At 44.6% G+C, this 21,752-nt stretch overlaps 2 protein-coding genes across 8 annotated transcripts in view; both read left to right on the top strand.

Annotated features, from left to right (window-relative positions):
- The window catches only part of cog6 (component of oligomeric golgi complex 6), a 171,333-nt gene continuing 149,581 nt past the window's right edge, over positions 1-21,752 (top strand). Inside the window, exons 1-4 of the mRNA XM_052468857.1 lie at positions 1-203; positions 723-866; positions 2,844-2,915; positions 4,398-4,456. Coding sequence (XP_052324817.1) covers positions 69-203; positions 723-866; positions 2,844-2,915; positions 4,398-4,456 — 410 coding nt within the window. The 5' untranslated portion in view covers positions 1-68. The remainder of the gene's footprint in view (positions 204-722; positions 867-2,843; positions 2,916-4,397; positions 4,457-21,752) is intronic.
- LOC127908956 (uncharacterized) lies at positions 12,008-21,041 on the top strand. 7 transcript variants are annotated; one of them, XR_008069185.1, is made up of 8 exons: positions 12,008-13,363; positions 14,336-14,461; positions 15,588-15,734; positions 15,840-16,045; positions 16,278-16,424; positions 16,551-16,718; positions 20,071-20,297; positions 20,958-21,041. XR_008069185.1 is itself a non-coding variant. In XM_052468827.1 (8 exons), exons 1-7 carry the CDS (start codon positions 13,973-13,975, stop codon positions 20,101-20,103), a joined length of 921 nt encoding a protein of 306 aa, XP_052324787.1. In that variant the 5' UTR covers positions 13,963-13,972; the 3' UTR covers positions 20,104-20,297; positions 20,958-21,041. The 7 variants fall into 7 exon arrangements, 1 of the variants encoding a protein (XP_052324787.1); XM_052468827.1 differs by lacking the exons at positions 12,008-13,363; positions 14,336-14,461; positions 15,588-15,734; positions 15,840-16,045 and adding exons at positions 13,963-14,230; positions 14,783-14,866; positions 15,052-15,135; positions 15,312-15,416 and having other exon boundaries at positions 16,278-16,466; XR_008069186.1 differs by lacking the exon at positions 15,588-15,734.

Below are 21,752 nucleotides of genomic sequence, written 5' to 3'. Positions count from 1 at the left end.
TCTACCCGGACATTTATTTCCGACGCACCAAACATCTTCCTGGTTTGACGTGGAGAAGATTGTTTACAATGTCAGAGAATAAAGTCGAAATGTCAACTGAAACCGCTTTAATTCAAAACAGCGGCAATGTGCCTTGTCAGCAGAATAACCCACTGTCTAGGAAACTCAATAAAATTCTAGAGACCAGGCTCGATAATGACAAGGTAAGACCATGTCGAGTCCTTCGTTGATGCAAATAACTGGTCAAGTCTCACCGCCAGCTCGGAGCAACGCATATGTAGCACTTGTGATCTTCTATCTAGCAAGCTAACCTTGGTAGCTAATTGATTTCTGTATTTCATTTGATATTTCATTCCTAATTGTTCCTTAGAGAGCATTAGTATTGACGTTTTTGTATAAGCACCGACGGAGGCTCACTCGTATACGTTTTGTTCGTCGACTGACGTGATTTTTGAAGTATTTATGTAGTCAAAACAAGAACACTAAAGCTTTGTAATTCATAAATGTTATGACTTATTATCGCATAGACCTTATTTACAGCGTTTACCCAAAAGCCCTCCAGAAAAACGAGCCACGGCTAACTAATTTCAGTTTTTAAGGACTACAAACTGGCGAGCGCAACCACATTTAGTAGTAGAAACGGTCGTGTACTTTATTTGCCAACTTTAGTTGATCCAGTGTTAGCCAACGTCGCAATGATAACCATCCCTCTTGTATTGTAGGAGATGTTGGAAGCTCTGAAGGCTCTGTCGGTGTTCTTCACAGAGAACAGTCTTCGGACCCGCAGGAACCTGCGGGGAGACATCGAGAGACGGAGCCTGAACATCAACGAAGAGTTTGCCAGGATATTTAAAGATGTTAAAGAGGTTAAAGTTTAACTAGACTTTAGACTACAGGGGGGGACTGAATGCATATGCCTTTAAAGCACTTTGTTGTACTTCATGTGAAATCAGATAGTAATATGTGAGTGGCTTAATCAGCAAAATCGGACTTTATTCATCTCTTCAAATTACGTGATTTAGTCGATATTAGATCGGGTTGGTCCTTTTGAAATTCAATATAAAGTTAGCGACCAAACTGAGATGTTGGCGTAAGTTGTGTCAGCCGCCATTTTCAAGAGCCTGGAAGTGTAATTTTCGGTGGCGTTTTTAAAAAGGGTTAACTCCATTGCATTTCAGTTCACGCTAGCTCGCTAGTACAATGCAGTGTTGTAGTCGAGTCACTAAACCTCTAGTCGAGTTCGAAGTCCCCTGTGCTTGAGTCACGAGTCCCGATGGCTGATGGTGGAGTCCGAGTCACGAATCCGTTAATTTATGGTAGGTCTTATTATGCTTATGTTTCCAGTAGCCATCAGATGACAGTATATCTCCAACTCTTCTAAAAATGTAAACAAGTAATTTACTATTCATCACCACCTCACATGTTCTACTCAATATCTGTGTTTCACTACTTATTTACGACATAAATGAACGGTATATCTGGCTCTGTTACTGTTTTTTTTGTAATTGTGCACTGATACATTTGTGTTGTTGTTGTTGTTGCTGCAGAGAGAGAACTAAAGGGAGACTTGTCAGAACTGGCTGTGGGAGCTAGACTGTTGTTTACTATTAAACTCAGTACTAGTGTTGTTTTCAATAGCAAAAAGAGAATCGCTCTGCGTAAAGTGTAGCCTATGACTGGAGGCGGAGCCTGCCGGCCCACGATCATGGCAGCTCACCAGCTTATGTATGCTGAGTGTGCCGGGGTGTGGTGCGGCCTTCCCACTGCTAGAGAACAGAACCCTCGCTGCTAATATTCTGCTTATCATGGTAGCCTATCCAGTTCCATCCTTTAGCAGGCTGCAGGCTGATAATAGAGCACACTCATAAATACCCCATTTATATCCAGTTCCATCCTTTAGCAGGCTGCAGGGTGATAATAGAGCACACTCATAAATACCCCTTTTATATCCAGTTGAAGTGCAAATACAAGTCGCTAGTCCGAATCACCAATGGTCGAGTCACAAGTTGTGAAAATCAGACTTGAGTCAGAGAGTCCTGGACTGGAGTACTACAACACTGGTACAGTGTAATACAGATAGTTATCAGGCTACTTGCTTGTTAAATTCAAGAAGCCCTGATAACCTTTGCAGACCGATTGAATGGCTGTGACACGTTTTGTATTTGACATGTTTTGTATTTCACATGTTTTGTATTTGACATGTTTTGTATTTAACATGTTTTGTATTTAACATGTTTTGTATTTGACATGTTTTGTATTTGACATGTTTTGTATTTGACATGTTTTGTATTTGACATGTTTTGTATTTGACATGTTTTGTATTTGACACGTTTTGTATTTAACATGTTTTGTATTTGACATGTTTTGTATTTGACATGTTTTGTATTTAACATGTTTTGTATTTAACATGTTTTGTATTTGACATGTTTTGTATTTAACATGTTTTGTATTTGACATGTTTTGTATTTGACATGTTTTGTATTTGACATGTTTTGTATTTAACATGTTTTATATTTCACATGTTTTGTATTTGACATGTTTTGTATTTAACATGTTTTATATTTCACATGTTTTGTATTTGACATGTTTTGTATTTGACATGTTTTGTATTTGACATGTTTTGTATTTGACATGTTTTGTATTTGACATGTTTTGTATTTGACATGTTTTGTATTTGACATGTTTTGTATTTGACATGTTTTGTATTTGACATGTTTTGTATTTGACATGTTTTGTATTTGACATGTTTTGTATTTGACATGTTTTGTATTTGACATGTTTTGTATTTGACATGTTTTGTATTTGACATGTTTTGTATTTAACATGTTTTTGCTTCCTCCTAGGAGCTGGAGAGTGTGCACGAGGACGTCCAGGCCATGAGCACCTGTTGTGAAGAGATGACCAGCAGATTGAAGGTACAGTTGAAGTCGGAAGTTTACACACACTTAGGTTGGGAGTCATTAACTAGTTTACATACACTTAGGTTGGAGTCATTAAAACTAGTTTACATACACTTAGGTTGGAGTCATTAAAACTACTTTACATACACTTAGGTTAGGAGTCATTAAAACTAGTTTACATACACTTAGGTTGGAGTCATTAAAACTAGTTTACATACACTTAGGTTAGGAGTCATTAAAACTAGTTTACATACACTTAGGTTAGGAGTCATTAAAACTAGTTTACATACACTTAGGTTAGGAGTCATTAAAACTAGTTTACATACACTTAGGTTGGAGTCATTAAAACTAGTTTACATAAAGGTTGGAGTTTAGTTTACATACACTTAGGTTGGAGTCATTAAAACTAGTTTACATACACTTAGGTTAGGAGTCATTAAAAATACACTTAGGTTGGAGTCATTAGTTTACATACACTTAGGTTGGAGTCATTAAAAGTCATTAAACCTAGTTTACATACACTTAGGTTAGGAGTCTTTAAAACTAGTTTACATACACTTAGGTTGGAGTCATTAAAACTAGTTTACATACACTTAGGTTAGGAGTCTTTAAAACTAGTTTACATACACTTAGGTTGGAGTCATTAAAACTCATTTTTCAACCACTCCACAAATTTTTTGTTAACTAACTATAGTTTTGGCAAGTCGGTTAGGACATCTACTTTGTACATGACACAAGTCATTTCTCCAACAATTGTTTACAGACAGATTATTTCACTTGTAATTCACTGTATCACAATTCCAGTGTGTCAGATGTTTACATACACTAAATTGACTGCCTTTAAACAGCTTGGATAATTCCAGAAAATGATGTAATGGCTTTAGAAGCTTCTGATAGGCTAATTGACATCATTTGAGTCAATTGGAGGTGTACCTGTGGATGTATTTCAAGGCCTACCTTCAAACTCAGTGCCTCTTTGATTGACATCATGGGAAAATCAAAATAAATCAGTCAAGACCTCAGAAAAAAAGTAGACCTCCATAAGTCTGGTTTATCCTTGGGAGCAATTTCCAAACACCTGAAGGTACCACGTCCATCTGTACAAACAATAGTAGACAAGTATAAACACCATGGGACCACGCAGCCATCATACCGCTCAGGACGGAGACGCGTTCTGTCTCCTAGAGATGAACGTACTTTGGTGCAAATCAATCCCAGAACAACAGCAAAGGACCTTGTGAAGATGCTGGAGGAAACCGGTACGAAAGTATCTATAACCACAGTAAAACAAGTCCTATATCAACATAACCTGAAAGGCCGCTCAGCAAGGAAGAAGCCACTGCTCCAAAAATATAGTGAACTACTTTTAACCCGGGCCCTTGACACATGCATTCTTTTTTCAGCCTAAAGAACGACTGTTGTATTTCGTTAATTTCTTTCGGCCGAGGTGACTGTGAAGAACTTTAATTGTTAATGGGTCTCTGTGTGTTTCAACAGGCAGCCAAGGATCAGACCCAGGACCTGATAGTGAAGACCAACAAGCTGCAGGGAGAGAAGTGAGTAACCTTGGAAACTAATGTCTTAACTGGTGGGATCTGAACCCTGAGGGAGAGAAGTGAGTAACCTTGGAAACCAACATCTTAACTAGTGGGATCTGAACCCTGAGGGAGAAAAGTGAGTAACCTTGGAAACCAACGTCTTAACTAGTGGGATCTGAACCCTGAGGGAGAGAAGTGAGTAACCTTGGAAACCAACGTCTTAACTAGTGGGATCTGAACCCTGAGGGAGAGAAGTGAGTAACCTTGGAAACCAACATCTTAACTAGTGGGATCTGAACCCTGAGGGAGAGAAGTGAGTAACCTTGGAAACCAACATCTTAACTAGTGGGATCTGAACCCTGAGGGAGAGAAGTGAGTAAGTAACCTTGGAAACCAACCTCTTAACTGGTAGGATCTGAACCCTGAGGGAGAGAAGTGAGTAACCTTGGAAACCAATGTCTTAACTGGTGGGATCTGAACCCTGAGGGAGAGAAGTGAGTAACCTTGGAAACCAACATCTTAACTAGTGGGATCTGAACCCTGAGGGAGAGAAGTGAGTAACCTTGGAAACCAACGTCTTAACTAGTGGGATCTGAACCCTGAGGGAGAGAAGTGAGTAACCTTGGTCCATGGAGGGAATGGTGTTTGGCTTCATGTGTATATAACTGGTGGGATCTGAACCCTGACCTCGCGCTCTGGGAACCAACCTTTTAACTGGTGGGATCTGAACTCTTGGTCTCGCGCCATTAGTTAAGAAAGATGCCTTCTTGGGTCGATGGTGACACAGATTTTGCAGAAAGGGGAACCTAAAAATAAATGTAGCATTTCGCTACACCCGCAATAACATCTGCTAAACTTGTGACCAATTTAACATCTGATTCGATTTTGATCAGGATACTTGTACTTCTTCATAAATTTGTCCTTAGGAAGAATGCTGTGCTGATGACGACACAATGTTATTACCGTTACATTGAGTACGTTTACATGGACAGTAGTACTTGGATGTGAAACTGGTTATGGCAGAAGGCTGAGTATTGCATTAGTCATGTAAACACCATTCTCTGCTTATCTTAATCTATAGGAGTAGTTTCCTACCCCTGGAATAGAGAATAGTAGTTCCCTACCCCTGGGATAGAGAATAGTAGTTCCCTACCTCTGGGATAGAGAATAGTAGTTCCCTACCTCTGGAATAGAGAATAGTAGTTCCCTACCTCTGGAATAGAGAATTGTAGTTCCCTACCCCTGGGATAGAGAATAGTAGTTCCCTACCCCTGGGATAGAGAATAGTAGGTCCCTACCCCTGGGATAGAGAATAGTAGGTCCCTACCCCTGGAATAGAGAATAGTAGTTCCCTACCTCTGGAATAGAGAATTGTAGTTCCCTACCCCTGGGATAGAGAATAGTAGTTCCCTACCCCTGGGATAGAGAATAGTAGTTCCCTACCTCTGGGATAGAGAATAGTAGTTCCCTACCTCTGGGATAGAGAATAGTAGTTCCCTACCTCTGGGATAGAGAATAGTAGTTCCCTACCTCTGGGATAGAGAATTGTAGTTCCCTACCCCTGGGATAGAGAATAGTAGTTCCCTACCCCTGGGATAGAGAATAGTAGGTCCCTACCCCTGGAATAGAGAATAGTAGTTCCCTACCCCTGGGATAGAGAATAGTAGGTCCCTACCCCTGGAATAGTAGTTCCCAACCCCTGGAATAGAGAATAGTAGTTCCCTACCCCTGGAATAGAGAATAGTAGTTCCCAACCCCTGGAATAGAGAATAGTAGGTCCCTACCCCTGGAATAGAGAATAGTAGTTCCCTACCTCTGGAATAGAGAATAGTAGTTCCCTACCTCTGGGATAGAGAATAGTAGTTCCCTACCTCTGGGATAGAGAATAGTAGTTCCCTACCCCTGGAATAGAGAATAGTAGTTCCCAACCCCTGGAATAGAGAATAGTAGGTCCCTACCCCTGGAATAGAGAATAGTAGTTCCCTACCTCTGGAATAGAGAATAGTAGTTCCCAACCCCTGGAATAGAGAATAGTAGTTCCCTACCTCTGGGATAGAGAATAGTAGTTCCCTACCTCTGGAATAGAGAATAGTAGTTCCCAACCCCTGGAATAGAGAATAGTAGTTCCCTACCTCTGGAATAGAGAATAGTAGTTCCCTACCTCTGGGATAGAGAATAGTAGTTCCCAACCCCTGGAATAGAGAATAGTCATATAAACACCATTCTCTGCTCATCTTAACCGGTGTACGGTCAAAATCTAAGTGAGCACACAGCGATTAAAACAACAGGTTCTCTGAGAAATCTTTTAAATGATTAGGACATGAGAACCCCTTAATCCCGCCCCGGCGTATTTGATCAGAGTTCCGCCCGGCGTATTTGATCAGAGTTCCGCCCGGCGTATTTGATCAGAGTTCCGCCCGGCGTATTTGATCAGAGTTCCGCCCGGCGTATTTGATCAGAGTTCCGCCCGGCGTATTTGATCAGAGTTCCGCCCGGCGTATTTGATCAGAGTTCCGCCCGGCGTATTTGATCAGAGTTCCGCCCGGCGTATTTGATCAGAGTTCCGCCCGGCGTATTTGATCAGAGTTCCGCCCGGCGTATTTGATCAGAGTTCCGCCCGGCGTATTTGATCAGAGTTCCGCCCGGCGTATTTGATCAGAGTTCCGCCCGGCGTATTTGATCAGAGTTCCGCCCGGCGTATTTGATCAATCAGCCCATGTGCACCAGCCTCCCTTTTCAGCTTTAAGGGAAGTGAGTTCGGAACAACTGAATGCGTCTCAAAGTAGTTTTCACATCCAAACTTTATATGTCTGAATTCAGAATAAAATATGCTTCCCAAAAATAACATGGTCGCTGTGGTAGAACATTTATTTTGATTTGGTAATTTTCTGCATTTATCCAAGTCCCATCAGGTAGCCTGATTTCAGATGTGTCCGCGTAAACAGAATTATTAGGGTTAATCGTTCTTCTTGCAAAGAGTGTAAACGTTTTAAAATGGACTATTACATTAATCTGACTATCCACAATAATCACGTTATTGTGTGTCTGTAACCTTAGTCATTGTTACTACACTGGTTAAAGGAGGGGGAATTCAGGAGGTTAGTTGGAGTAGGGAAGCCTTTAAAATAATCATGTTTGAAACATTTTTCTAAATAATAATTGTTGTACAACTAAAGGCCAATACAATGCATTTAAATGCTTGTAAATGTATTCCTAGACTAAATATTATAAATGTATTCCTAGACTAAATATTATAAGCCTTCAACAACTACAAGACCCTCTAATAATGAAATTATTTTATTAAAATAGTTTAACCAGCTTTTTTTCATTTTTATTTTTTATTTTTTTAATAAATAATCACTCATCTGGCTTTCAAAATCTCTCTATGAAAAGACAATGAATAAAACATATGAACCAGACCCATGCGTAAGGCACCACCACCACAGATGTCCAACTTCTGGTAGCAGGCGTTCTAGAACATTAACACAGGTCTCGTGAATAATCTGTCGGGCACAAGCCCACGTGCTCCGTGAGTTAGCCAGCTCCTCTTTTATACTTGAGTTCTAGCCGATTTGGATGTATTTGCATGCTAACGAGGTCGGTAACAGTCTTAACTGTTACGAGTACACGTGTCCTGTCCTGTCTCCCAACAGTTTGAACAACACAGCCTGTTCGTAGCTGTTTAGATGTTGAAATCCAGGGGCCTAATAAAGATGCTAATTTCTCAGAATGAGAAACGAGTTGTCGTCTCCTTATATAAATGCGTCTTTTTTATTTATTTTCTATGCCCATCGCTAAATTGATTAAACACAGACTAGACCCGCTTAGCACATAAATCGGTGGGTGAAATGGTACCGTGATACCACGCGCGACAGAAACGGACCGTAAATTTTTCCAAAGCATGTTCGTTGATATTCTCGTTTTTGTTAAGGTCTGCTCTGTTCTACATTTTGGGAGTTGAGACATAAAAAGGGTATCGTTGGAGAAGGTTATATTCTCCTCCTATTACAGTCAAACAATGTCTCTTAATGTGTTTCAGTCTCCATATGACTGATTCTGTTGGACCAAACCTCAAATGCAAATATGCGAGTTTAAACCGCTTGTTGTCAGAGAGAAGTTATCTGTTATCTTTATTGTGAGTGGCAGGAGGGAGGGGAGGGAGGGGCTTGGTGTCACACAGCACAGGAGGAGGGAGGGGCTTGGTGTCACACAGCACAGGAGGAGGGAGGGGCTTGGTGTCACACAGCACAGGAGGAGGGAGGGGCTTGGTGTCACACAGCACAGGAGGAGGGAGGGGCTTGGTGTCACACAGCACAGGAGGAGGGAGGGGCTTGGTGTCACACAGCACAGGAGGAGGGAGGGGCTTGGTGTCACACAGCACAGGAGGAGGGAGGGGCTTGGTGTCACACAGCACAGGAGGAGGGAGGGGCTTGGTGTCACACAGCACAGGAGGAGGGAGGGGCTTGGTGTCACACAGCACAGGAGGAGGGAGGGGCTTGGTGTCACACAGCACAGGAGGAGGGAGGGGCTTGGTGTCACACAGCACAGGAGGAGGGAGGGGCTTGGTGTCACACAGCACAGGAGGAGGGAGGGGCTTGGTGTCACACAGCACAGGAGGAGGGAGGGGCTTGGTGTCACACAGCACAGGAGGAGGGAGGGGCTTGGTGTCACACAGCACAGGAGGAGGGAAGGGCGAGACCAAAAAGACACTCCTAAACACTCATAAAAATGAACAAAAAATAAAAAAAAAAAACAGATTCTTGCGATACAGACATGGTGCTAAAACATTTGAATTAATCGAATGAATCCGATATATCGCCCAGCCCTAGAATACACAAGGTGTAATGTGGCTGTGCACCAACAGTTTGTTTCCTCTTCATGCCAGTCACCTGCAGTCACTCAATTAGCCCATGTCCTCATGTTGGTTTGGATTGGTAAGTTAGTCTACCCAGCTATCTAAACTTGTCGTAATCATGGGGGCATAGGAGAAACGGCAGGGTAGCCTAGTGGTTATAGCGTTGGACTAGTAACCGGAAGGTTGTGAGTTCAAACCCCGAGCTGACAAGGTACAAATCTGTCGTTCTGCCCCTGAACAGGCAGTTAACCCACTGTTCCCAGGCCGTCATTGAAAATAAGAATGTTAACTGACTTGCCTCGTTAAATAAAGGTAAAATTAAAAAAAAAAAAAAAAAAAACATGGCAAAATGTGTAGAATGGCAGCAAACTAGCTTTAAAACTGCAACAGGTTATCCTATGCCCCATGGCAAAATGTGTAGAATTGCAGCAAACTAGCTTTAAAACTGCAACAGGTTATCCTATGCCCCATGGCAAAATGTGTAGAATTGCAGCAAACTAGCTTCAAAACTGCAACAGGTTATCCTATGCCCCATGGCAAAATGTGTAGAATGGCAGCAAACTAGCTTTAAAACTGCAACAGGTTATCCTATGCCCCATGGCAAAATGTGTAGAATTGCAACAAACTAGCTTTAAAACTGCAACAGGTTATCCTATGCCCCATGGCAAAATGTGCAGAATTGCAGGAAATCAGGCGGGCTCTGACTGCATGTGTTGGTAACAAGCTAGAGAAGAAGAAATTCCAGAGTTTATAGCCGACTAGCGCTAACTAATGTTAAAGATCCGTTTCATATATATATATATATATTTTATTTTTTTTACCTGAAAAATCGTTGTCCAGATCGAGTAGTGAACACGTTGAACTGAATGAATAATTTCTGAAGCCACTAGCTTTTGAAATACCGAACAACTACAGTCCTACACGTTTCATAACGTGATCTCGACAACAATTTTTTTTTAGGTAAAACATTTCTTAAAATGTTCCTTTTTAACGTTAACTAGCGCTAGTCAGCTGTGCCTGTGTCAAAACTCTGGAATTTCTCCTTCTCTAACTTGTTACCAATCTTCCAGTGTGTTTGTGCTATCATGCCAAACATGTAGGGCTTTTACAATGAGCAATGGAGTTGGCAAGAGCACAAACTGATCAGGGACCAGGCTATAGAAGGAGACAACAGATCTGGGACGAGGCTATAGGAGGAGACAACAGATCTGGGACCAGGCTATAGAAGGAGACAACAGATCTGGGACCAGGCTATAGAAGGAGACAACAGATCTGGGACCAGGCTATAGAAGGAGACAACAGATCTGGGACCAGGCTATAGGAGGAGACAACAGATCTGGGACCAGGCTATAGAAGGAGACAACAGATCTGGGACCAGGCTATAGAAGGAGACAACAGATCTGGGACCAGGCTAGAAGGAGACAACAGATCTGGGACCAGGAGGAGACAACAGATCTGGGACCAGGCTATAGAAGGAACAACAGATCTGGGACCAGGCTAGAGGAGGAGACAACAGATCTGGGACCAGGCTAGAGGAGGAGACAACAGATCTGGGACCAGGCTAGAGGAGGAGACAACAGATCTGGGACCAGGGAAGGAGACAACAGATCTGGGACCAGGCTATCTGAGACCAGAAGGAGACAACAGATCTGGGACCAGGCTATAGAAGGAGACAACAGATCTGGGACCAGGCTAGAGGAGGAGACAACAGATCTGGGACCAGGCTATAGGAGGAGACAACAGATCTGGGACCAGGCTAGAGGAGGAGACAACAGATCTGGGACCAGGCTAGAGGAGGGACCAGATCTGGGACCAGGCTAGAGGAGGAGACAACAGATCTGGGACCAGGCTATAGGAGGAGACAACAGATCTGGGACCAGGCTATAGGAGGAGATAACAGATCTGGGACCAGGCTATAGGAGGATACAACAGATCTGGGACCAGGCTATAGGAGAAGACAACAGATCTGGGACCAGGCTACAGGAGGAGACAACAGATCTGGGACCAGGCTATAGGAGGAGACAACAGATCTGGGACCAGGCTATAGGAGGAGACAACAGATCTGGGACCAGGCTAGGAGGAGGAGGGAGATCTGGGACCAGGCTATAGGAGGAGATAACAGATCTGGGACCAGGCTATAGGAGGAGACAACAGATCTGGGACCAGGCTATAGGAGGAGACAACAGATCTGGGACCAGGCTATAGGAGGAGACAACAGATCTGGGACTATAGAAGGAGGCTGGGACCAGGAGGAGACAACAGATCTGGGACCAGGCTATAGGAGGAGACAACAGATCTGGGACCAGGCTATAGGAGGAGACAACAGATCTGGGACCAGGCTATAGAAGGAGACAACAGATCTGGGACCAGGCTATAGAAGGAGACAACAGATCTGGGACCAGGCTATAGGAGGAGACAACAGATCTGGGACCAGGCTATAGAAGGAACAACAGATCTGGGACCAGGCTAGAGGAGGAGACAACAGATCTGGGACCAGGCTATAGAAGGAGACAACAGATCTGGGACCAGGCTATAGAAGGAGACAACAGATCTGGGACCAGGCTATAGGAGGAGACAACAGATCTGGGACCAGGCTATAGGAGGAGACAACAGATCTGGGACCAGGCTATAGAAGGAGACAACAGATCTGGGACCAGGCTAGAGGAGGAGACAACAGATCTGGGACCAGGCTATAGAAGGAGACAACAGGACCCAGATCTGGGACCAGGCTATAGGAGGAGACAACAGATCTGGGACCAGGTTATAGAAGGAGCCAACAGATCTGGGACCAGGCTATAGAAGGAGACAACAGATCTGGGACCAGGCTATAGAAGGAGACAACAGATCTGGGACCAGGCTATAGAAGGAGACAACAGATCTGGGACCAGGCTATAGAAGGAGACAACAGATCTGGGACCAGGCTATAGAAGGAGACAACAGATCTGGGACCAGGCTATAGAAGGAGACAACAGATCTGGGACCAGGCTACAGAAGGAGACAACAGATCTGGGACCAGGCTATAGAAGGAGACAACAGATCTGGGACCAGGCTATAGAAGGAGACAACAGATCTGGGACAAGGCTAGAGGAGGAGACAACAGATCTGGGACCAGGCTATGACCTTTTCTCACCTGGGTTTCTCTCTGCTGTTTTTGTTGTTGTTGCTCTCTTCCTGTGTGTCACCTTCCAGTCGGGGGGGATTGTGCTCGTGAAGCGAGGAATGGCCAACTGTACATCACAGCTGTCCCTGTTACCTTTTGCCAACAATGTAACACACACACACACACACACACACACACACACACACACACACACACACACACACACACACACACACACACACACACACACACACACACACACACACACACACACACACACTGAGCCTCTGAGAGTGTACAGTCTACCACAGGAACAAGAGCAGTCATTTTACATTGATCAGATGCTCTTATCTGGAGCAACATACAGGAGCAATTAGGGTTAAGTGCCTTGGTCAAGGGCACATCGACAGATTGTTCATCTCGTCTGCTCGGGGATTCAAACCAGTGACCTTTTCGGTTACTGGCCCAATGCTCTTAACTGCTTGGCTACCTGCCAGTCCTCTCTCTCGTCTCAACCCTCCCTCCCTCCTTCCCTCCCTCTACTCCATCAGTCAAGACACGCAGCTGATCCATTCTGTCACATTATCATCCACAAGCTCCCAGATCAACTCAGCCAAAATCAATGGCCATAAACCACTATGGTGTTCTATCATGACCCATAAAACAGGGGTGGCAGTGAGGACCAGGGGTCATAGAGATTCTGACTCAAATCAAGGTTTTTATTGGTCGTTCAACACAGTGATGCCTTTCTTGCAAACTCACAATCCGACACAGCAGTGATCAATATCAATGTGGCACTACAAAAACACTAGGTAGAGCAAAAACACAAGAAATAAGAATAAAAAAACAATAAATAAAAATAAGAAATAAGAATAACGGCAGAAAGTAAGAAACTAAATTAGTGTCCAATAACATATTTATAATGTACAGGGATACTGGAGTGATGGAGGTAGATACTGGAGTGATGGAGGTAGATATTGGAGTGATGGAGGTAGATACTGGAGTGATGGAGGTAGATACTGGAGTGATGGAGGTAGATACTGGAGTGATGGAGGTAGATACTGGAGTGATGGAGGTAGATATTGGAGTGATGGAGGTAGATACTGTAGTGATGGAGGTAGATACTGGAGTGATGGAGGTAGATACTGGAGTGATGGATGTAGATACTGGAGTGATGGAGGTAGATACTGGAGTGATGGAGGTAGATACTGGAGTGATGGAGGTAGATACTGGAGTGATGGAGGTAGATACTGGAGTGATGGAGGTAGATACTGGAGTGATGGAGGTAGATACTGGAGTGATGGAGGTAGATACTGGAGTGATGGAGGTAGATACTGGAGTGATGGAGGTAGATACTGGAGTGATGGAGGTAGATACTGTAGTGATGGAGGTAGATACTGGAGTGATGGAGGTAGATACTGGAGTGATGGAGGTAGATACTGGAGTGATGGAGGTAGATACTGGAGTGATGGAGGTAGAGATACTGGAGTGATGGAGGTAGATACTGGAGTGATGGAGGTAGATACTGGAGTGATGGAGGTAGATACTGGAGTGATGGAGGTAGGTAGATACTGGAGTGATGGAGGTAGATACTGGAGTGATGGAGGTAGATACTGGAGTGATGGAGGTAGATACTGGAGTGATGGAGGTAGATACTGGAGTGATGGAGGTAGATACTGGAGTGATGGAGGTAGATACTGGAGTGATGGAGGTAGATACTGGAGTGATGGAGGTAGATACTGGAGTGATGGAGGTAGATACTGGAGTGATGGAGGTAGATACTGGAGTGATAGAGGTAGATACTGGAGTGATGGAGGTAGATACTGGAGTGATGGAGGTAGATACTGGAGTGATGGAGGTAGATACTGGAGTGATGGAGGTAGATACTGGAGTGATGGAGGTAGATACTGGAGTGATGGATGTAGATACTGGAGTGATGGAGGTAGATACTGGAGTGATGGAGGTAGATACTGGAGTGATGGAGGTAGATACTGGAGTGATGGATGTAGATACTGGAGTGATGGAGGTAGATACTGGAGTGATGGAGGTAGATACTGGAGTGATGGAGGTAGATACTGGAGTGTGAGGTAGATAGGTGGAGATACTGGAGTGATGGAGGTAGATACTGGAGTGATGGAGGTAGATACTGGATACTGGAGGTGATGGAGGTAGATACTGGAGTGATGGAGGTAGATACTGGATGGAGGTGATGGAGGTAGATACTGGAGTGATGGAGGTAGATACTGGAGTGATGGAGGTAGATACTGGAGTGATGGAGGTAGATACTGGAGTGATGGAGGTATGGATACTGGAGTGATGGATGTAGATACTGGAGTGATACTGAGAGGTAGATACTGGAGTGATGGAGGTAGATACTGGAGTGATGGAGGTAGATACTGGAGTGATGGATGTAGATACTGGAGTGATGGAGGTAGATACTGGAGTGATGGAGGTAGATACTGGAGTGATGGAGGTAGATACTGGAGTGATGGAGGTAGATACTGGAGTGATGGAGGTAGATACTGGAGTGATGGAGGTAGATACTGGAGTGATGGAGGTAGATACTGTATGTGGCGGGATACTGGAGTGATGGAGGTAGATACTGGAGTGATGGAGGTAGATACTGTAGTGATGGAGGTAGATACTGGAGTGATAGAGGTAGATACTGGAGTGATAGAGGTAGATACTGGAGTGATGGAGGTAGATACTGGAGTGATGGAGGTAGATACTGGAGTGATGGAGGTAGATACTGGAGTGATGGAGGTAGATACTGGAGTGATGGAGGTAGATACTGGAGTGATGGAGGTAGATACTGGAGTGATGGAGGTAGATACTGGAGTGATGGAGGTAGATACTGAGTGATGGAGGTGATGGAGGTAGATACTGGAGTGATGGAGGTAGATACTGGAGTGATGGAGGTAGATACTGGAGTGATAGAGGTAGATACTGGAGTGATGGAGGTAGATACTGGAGTGATGGAGGTAGATACTGGAGTGATGGAGGTAGATACTGGAGTGATGGAGGTAGATACTGGAGTGATGATGGAGGTAGATACTGGAGTGATAGAGGTAGATACTGGAGTGATAGAGGTAGATACTGGAGTGATGGAGGTAGATACTGGAGTGATGGAGGTAGATACTGGAGTGATGGAGGTAGATACTGGAGTGATGGATGTAGATACTGGAGTGATAGAGGTAGATACTGGAGTGATGGATGTAGATACTGGAGTGATGGAGGTAGATACTGGAGTGATGGAGGTAGATACTGGAGTGATGGAGGTAGATACTGGAGTGATGGAGGTAGATACTGGAGTGATGGATGTAGATACTGGAGTGATGGAGGTAGATACTGGAGTGATGGAGGTAGATACTGGAGTGATGGAGGTAGATACTGGAGTGATGGAGGTAGATACTGGAGTGATGGAGGTAGATACTGGAGTGATAGAGGTAGATACTGGAGTGATGGATGTAGATACTGGAGTGATGGAGGTAGATACTGGAGTGATGGAGGTAGATACTGGAGTGATGGAGGTAGATACTGGAGTGATGGAGGTAGATACTGTATGTACAAGGATGCTGGAGTGATGGAGGTAGATATTGGAGTGATGGAGGTAGATACTGGAGTGATGGAGGTAGATATTGGAGTGATGGAGGTAGACTACTGGAGTGATGGAGGTAGATACTGGAGTGATGGAGGTAGATACTGTAGTGATGGAGGTAGATACTGTAGTGATGGAGGTAGATACTGGAGTGATGGAGGTAGATACTGGAGTGATGGAGGTAGATACTGTAGTGATGGAGGTAGATACTGTAGTGATGGAGGTAGATACTGGAGTGATGGAGGTAGATACTGGAGTGATGGAGGTAGATACTGGAGTGATGGAGGTAGATACTGGAGTGATGGAGGTAGATACTGGAGTGATGGAGGTAGATACTGGAGTGATGGAGGTAGATACTGGAGTGATGGAGGTAGATATTGGAGTGATGGAGGTAGATACTGGAGTGATGGAGGTAGATACTGGAGTGATGGAGGTAGATACTGGAGTGATGGAGGTAGATACTGGAGTGATGGAGGTAGATACTGGAGTGATGGAGGTAGATATTGGAGTGATGGAGGTAGATATTGGAGTGATGGAGGTAGATATTGGAGTGATGGAGGTAGATATTGGAGTGATGGAGGTAGATACTGGAGTGATGGAGGTAGATACTGGAGTGATGGAGGTAGATACTGGAGTGATGGAGGTAGATACTGGAGTGATGGAGGTAGATACTGTAGTGATGGAGGTAGATACTGGAGTGATGGAGGTAGATACTGGAGTGATGGAGGTAGATACTGGAGTGATGGAGGTAGATACTGGAGTGATGATGGATGTAGATACTGGAGTGATGGAGGTAGATACTGGAGTGATGGAGGTAGATATGTAGAGGGATACTGGAGTGATGGAGGTAGATACTGGAGTGATGGAGGTAGATACTGGAGATACTGATTGAGGTAGATACTGGAGTGATGGAGGTAGATACTGTAGTGATGGAGGTAGATACTGGAGTGATGGAGGTAGATACTGGAGTGATGGAGGTAGATACTGGAGTGATGGAGGTAGATACTGGAGTGATGGAGGTAGATACTGGAGTGATGGAGGTAGATACTGTGGAGGTAGATACTGTAGTGATGGGGTGAGGGATACTGGAGTGATGGAGGTAGATACTGGAGTGATGGAGGTAGATACTGGAGTGATGGAGGTAGATACTGGAGTGATGGAGGTAGATACTGAGTGATGGAGGGGATACTGGAGTGATGGAGGTAGATACTGGAGTGATGGAGGTAGATACTGGAGTGATGGAGGTAGATACTGGAGTGATGGAGGTAGATACTGTATGTAGAGGGCTACTGGGGTGATGGAGGTAGATACTGGAGTGATGGAGGTAGATACTGTATGTAGAGGGCTACTGGGGTGATGGAGGTAGATACTGGAGTGATGGAGGTAGATACTGGAGTGATGGAGGTAGATACTGGAGTGATGGAGGTAGATACTGGAGTGATGGAGGTAGATACTGGAGTGATGGAGGTAGATACTGGAGTGATGGAGGTAGATACTGTATGTAGAGGGATACTGGAGTGATGGAGGTAGATACTGGAGTGATGGAGGTAGATACTGGAGTGATGGAGGTAGATACTGGAGTGATGGAGGTAGATACTGTATGTAGAGGGATACTGGAGTGATGGAGGTAGATACTGGAGTGATGGAGGTAGATACTGGAGTGATGGAGGTAGATACTGGAGTGATGGAGGTAGATACTGTATGATGGAGGTAGATACTGGAGTGATGGAGGTAGATACTGGAGTGATGGAGGTAGATACTGGAGTGATGGAGGTAGATACTGTATGTAGAGGGGCTACTGGGGTGATGGAGGTAGATACTGGAGTGATGGAGGTAGATACTGGAGTGATGGAGGTAGATACTGTATGTAGAGGGATACTGGGGTGATGGAGGTAGATACTGGGGTGATGGAGGTAGATACTGTAGTGATGGAGGTAGATACTGTAGTGATGGAGGTAGATACTGTAGTGATGGAGGTAGATACTGTAGTGATGGAGGTAGATACTGTAGTGATGGAGGTAGATACTGTATGTGATGGTAGTGATGGAGGTAGATACTGTATGTGGAGGGATACTGGAGTGATGGAGGTAGATATTGGAGTGATGGAGGTAGATACTGGAGTGATGGAGGTAGATACTGTATGTGGAGGGATACTGTAGTGATGGAGGTAGATACTGTAGTGATGGAGGTAGATACTGTAGTGATGGAGGTAGATACTGGAGTGATGGAGGTAGATACTGGAGTGATGGAGGTAGATACTGTAGTGATGGAGGTAGATACTGTAGTGATGGAGGGATACTGGAGTGATGGAGGTAGATACTGGAGTGATGGAGGTAGATACTGGAGTGATGGAGGTAGATACTGTATGTAGAGGGATACTGGAGTGATGGAGGTAGATACTGGAGTGATGGAGGTAGATACTGGAGTGATGGAGGTAGATACTGGAGTGATGGAGGTAGATACTGTATGTAGAGGGATACTGGAGTGATGGAGGTAGATACTGGAGTGATGGAGGTAGATACTGGAGTGATGGAGGTAGATACTGTATGTAGAGGGATACTGGAGTGATGGAGGTAGATACTGTAGTGATGGAGGTAGATACTGTAGTGATGGAGGTAGATACTGTAGTGATGGAGGTAGATACTGTAGTGATGGAGGTAGATACTGTAGTGATGGAGGTAGATACTGGAGTGATGGAGGTAGATACTGTAGTGATGGAGGTAGATACTGGAGTGATGGAGGTAGATACTGGAGTGATGGAGGTAGATACTGGAGTGATGGAGGTAGATACTGTATGTAGAGGGATACTGGAGTGATGGAGGTAGATACTGGAGTGATGGAGGTAGATACTGGAGTGATGGAGGTAGATACTGGAGTGATGGAGGTAGATACTGTATGTAGAGGGATACTGGGGTGATGGAGGTAGATACTGGAGTGATGGAGGTAGATACTGTATGTAGAGGGATACTGGAGTGATGGAGGTAGATACTGGAGTGATGGAGGTAGATACTGGAGTGATGGAGGTAGATACTGTATGTAGAGGGATACTGGAGTGATGGAGGTAGATACTGGAGTGATGGAGGTAGATACTGGAGTGATGGAGGTAGATACTGGAGTGATGGAGGTAGAAACTGTATGTATGGAGGGATACTGGAGTGATGGAGGTAGATACTGGAGTGATGGAGGTAGATACTGTATGTAGAGGGATACTGGAGTGATGGAGGTAGATACTGGAGTGATGGAGGTAGATACTGGAGTGATGGAGGTAGATACTGGAGTGATGGAGGTAGATACTGGAGTGATGGAGGTAGATACTGGAGTGATGGAGGTAGATACTGGAGTGATGGAGGTAGATACTGGAGTGATGGAGGTAGATACTGGAGTGATGGATGGAGGTAGATACTGGAGTGATGGAGGTAGATACTGGAGTGATGGAGGTAGATACTGGAGTGATGGAGGTAGATACTGTATGATAGAGGGATACTGGGGTGATGGAGGTAGATACTGGAGTGATGGAGGTAGATACTGGAGTGATGGAGGTAGATACTGTATGTAGAGGGATACTGGAGTGATGGAGGTAGATACTGGAGTGATGGAGGTAGATACTGGAGTGATGGAGGTAGATACTGTATGTAGAGGGATACTGGAGTGATGGAGGTAGATACTGGAGTGATGGAGGTAGATACTGTAGTGATGGAGGTAGATACTGTAGTGGTGGAGGTAGATACTGGATACTGGAGTGATGGAGGTAGATACTGGAGTGATGGAGGTAGATACTGTATGTATGGAGGGATACTGGAGTGATGGAGGTAGATACTGGAGTGATGGAGGTAGATACTGGAGTGATGGGAGGGAGATACTGGAGTGATGGAGGTAGATACTGGAGTGATGGAGGTAGATACTGGAGTGATGGAGGTAGATACTGGAGTGATGGAGGTAGATACTGTAGTGATGGAGGTAGATACTGGAGTGATGGAGGTAGATACTGGAGTGATGGAGGTAGATACTGTATGTAGAGGGACACTGGAGTGATGGAGGTAGATACTGGAGTGATGGAGGTAGATACTGGAGTGATGGAGGTAGATACTGTATGTCCAGGGACACTGGAGTGATGGAGGTAGATACTGGAGTGATGGAGGTAGATACTGGAGTGATGGAGGTAGATACTGGAGTGATGGAGGTAGATACTGGAGTGATGGAGGTAGATACTGGAGTGATGGAGGTAGATACTGGAGTGATGGAGGTAGATACTGTAGTGATGGAGGTAGATACTGGAGTGATGGAGGTAGATACTGGAGTGATGGAGGTAGATACTGTATGTGGAGGGACACTGGAGTGATGGAGGTAGATACTGGAGTGATGGAGGTAGATACTGGAGTGATGGAGGTAGATACTGGAGTGATGGAGGTAGATACTGTATGTAGATACTGGAGTGATACTGGAGTGATGGAGGTAGATACTGGAGTGATGGAGGTAGATACTGGAGTGATGGAGGTAGATACTGGAGTGATGGAGGTAGATACTGTATGTAGGGGGATACTGGAGTGATGGAGGTAGATACTGTAGTGATGGAGGTAGATACTGTAGTGATGGAGGTAGATACTGTAGTGATGGAGGTAGATACTGTAGTGATGGAGGTAGATACTGTAGTGATGGAGGTAGATACTGTATGTAGAGGGATACTGGAGTGATGGAGGTAGATACTGGAGTGATGGAGGTAGATACTGGAGTGATGGAGGTAGATACTGGAGTGATGGAGGTAGATACTGTAGTGATGGAGGTAGATACTGGAGTGATGGAGGTAGATACTGGAGTGATGGAGGTAGATACTGTAGTGATGGAGGTAGATACTGGAGTGATGGAGGTGACTGGAGTGATGGAGGTAGATACTGGAGTGATGGAGGTAGATACTGTAGTGATGGAGGTAGATACTGGAGTGATGGAGGTAGATACTGGAGTGATGGAGGTAGATACTGGAGTGATGGAGGTAGATACTGGAGTGATGGAGGTAGATACTGGAGTGATGGAGGTAGATACTGGAGTGATGGAGGTAGATACTGTATGTGGAGGTGGATACTGGAGTGATGGAGGTAGATACTGGAGTGATGGAGGTAGATACTGGAGTGATGGAGGTAGATACTGTATGTAGAGGGATACTGGAGTGATGGAGGTAGATACTGGAGTGATGGAGGTAGATACTGGAGTGATGGAGGTAGATACTGTAGTGATGGAGGTAGATACTGTAGTGATGGAGGTAGATACTGTAGTGATGGAGGTAGATACTGGAGGTGATGGAGGTAGATACTGGAGTGATGGAGGTAGATACTGTATGTAGAGGGATACTGGAGGTAGATACTGGAGTGAGGATGGAGGTAGATACTGGAGTGATGGAGGTAGATACTGGAGTGATGGAGGTAGATACTGGAGTGTGATGGAGGTAGATACTGGAGTGATGGAGGTAGATACTGGAGTGATGGAGGTAGATACTGGAGTGATGGAGGTAGATACTGGAGTGATGGAGGTAGATACTGTAGTGATGGAGGTAGATACTGGAGTGATGGAGGTAGATACTGGAGTGATGGAGGTAGATACTGGTAGATACTGATGGAGGTAGATACTGGAGGTAGATACTGGAGTGATGGAGGTAGATACTGGAGTGATGGAGGTAGATACTGGAGTGATGGAGGTAGATACTGGAGTGATGGAGGTAGATACTGGAGGTAGATACTGATGGAGGTAGATACTGGAGTGATGGAGGTAG

This window comes from Oncorhynchus keta, chromosome 18, assembly GCF_023373465.1.
Source record: "Oncorhynchus keta strain PuntledgeMale-10-30-2019 chromosome 18, Oket_V2, whole genome shotgun sequence".
NCBI classification, from domain to species: Eukaryota; Metazoa; Chordata; class Actinopteri; order Salmoniformes; family Salmonidae; genus Oncorhynchus; species Oncorhynchus keta.
This window is presented reverse-complemented; position numbering and strand designations above follow the sequence as displayed.

Bases quoted from the DNA above. Each gene is read 5' to 3' on its own strand.
- LOC127908956 (XM_052468827.1), top strand. From the start codon at position 13,973: ATGGAGGTAGATACTGGAGTGATGGAGGTAGATACTGGAGTGATGGAG. The intron at 15,136-15,311 runs GTAGATACTGGA...GGAGTGATGGAG, and splicing joins TAGATACTGGAGTGATGGAG to GTAGATACTGGAGTGATAGA. The intron at 16,467-16,550 runs GTAGATACTGGA...GGAGTGATGGAG, and splicing joins TAGATACTGGAGTGATGGAG to GTAGATATTGGAGTGATGGA.